The sequence below is a fragment of the Pundamilia nyererei genome, unplaced genomic scaffold, assembly GCF_000239375.1.
Source record: "Pundamilia nyererei isolate P.nyererei 1_Seehausen unplaced genomic scaffold, PunNye1.0 scaffold00017, whole genome shotgun sequence".
Taxonomy (NCBI): Eukaryota; Metazoa; Chordata; class Actinopteri; order Cichliformes; family Cichlidae; genus Pundamilia; species Pundamilia nyererei.
This window is the reverse complement of record NW_005187418.1, coordinates 5,505,162-5,506,225: the sequence shown is the minus strand read 5'-3', so window position 1 is coordinate 5,506,225 and position 1,064 is coordinate 5,505,162. Positions and strand designations below refer to the sequence as shown.

At 32.8% G+C, this 1,064-nt stretch overlaps 1 protein-coding gene across 1 annotated transcript in view; it reads left to right on the top strand.

Moving 5' to 3' along the window:
* The first annotated feature begins 237 nt into the window (after window positions 1–237).
* Window positions 238–1,064, top strand: part of lrrc59 (leucine rich repeat containing 59) — a 22,939-nt gene continuing 22,112 nt past the window's right edge. Inside the window, exons 1-3 of the mRNA XM_013908953.1 lie at window positions 238–397; window positions 684–728; window positions 866–975. Of these exons, the coding sequence (XP_013764407.1) occupies window positions 320–397; window positions 684–728; window positions 866–975 (233 nt within the window). The 5' untranslated portion in view covers window positions 238–319. The remainder of the gene's footprint in view (window positions 398–683; window positions 729–865; window positions 976–1,064) is intronic.

Below are 1,064 nucleotides of genomic sequence, written 5' to 3'. Positions count from 1 at the left end.
AAAAGGTTTCTGAAGCAGTCAATATCTACCCACAGAGATTACTGTGTTTGTCATGTTTAATACGACGTATGTTCAGCAGATCTGAAGAGAACATATATCAATTTTAAAGCCTGGATAATCACCAGGACACTGCAGTTCTTATTGAAAAGCATAATTGAGTGTGTTCAAGTTTCCATTTTTTTTTATGCATTCCTCTCATTGCCTCACTAATACAAAATCTAATCTCATTTCAGATAAAAAAGTAGAAATTGATGAACTTTGCATTTTCCTGGCTGTTGCAAACCACCTGAACTTGACTAAAGACAATAATAAGTACACCATGAGCCGGCCCGTTAGACACCACACTCACCCTTTGACAGTAGTGCTTGAAATGAAAATCTATGCCATCTTAGATATGGTAAGTTGTACTTCTTTAGAGTTTTTTTAAATGATTTTTTTTCTTTAATTAACGTATTAATTTGACAAATGACATTTATTAAAAATAAATGTTGTGTGTGTATTTTCCATGCAGCCATTTAACAGTTAAATGGGCAGCCGGAAAGCTTTGCATACATGTTGTATTATATTTGGGACCACTGCGGTACAATTAAAAGAAAAATATTTTCATAAGCAATAACTTAGATTTGTATGTATATTGTATTTTTTTAAGCTTGACTTGTGACTTGTGACTTCTTTGTTGACAGAGGGAAATTGACCAGACTTTAATTTCTTACATTTGGGTTTCTTTGGTCAGTATTCTCTTCTTTTAAAATACACAATATTTTACTGAAATGTGGAAATTCAAATTATTTATTTGAAAACGTGTCTATTTGCCCTTTCTTTCTGTATTTCTCCTCTTATATATCTGGTACATCTTCATGGGTAGAAATGGAAAAATGAGTACATTTGGTGGGACCCATATCAGTTCTGTGGACTTAAATACATAACTGTCCCTACCGGATATTTGTGGATACCAGACATAACAATTGAAGAGATGTAAGTGTAATATATTTGCACATGCACTCACACTGACAGATCCACATGCAGTAATGAGAGAACATTCATTTATTTTTAAAAATGTCAAC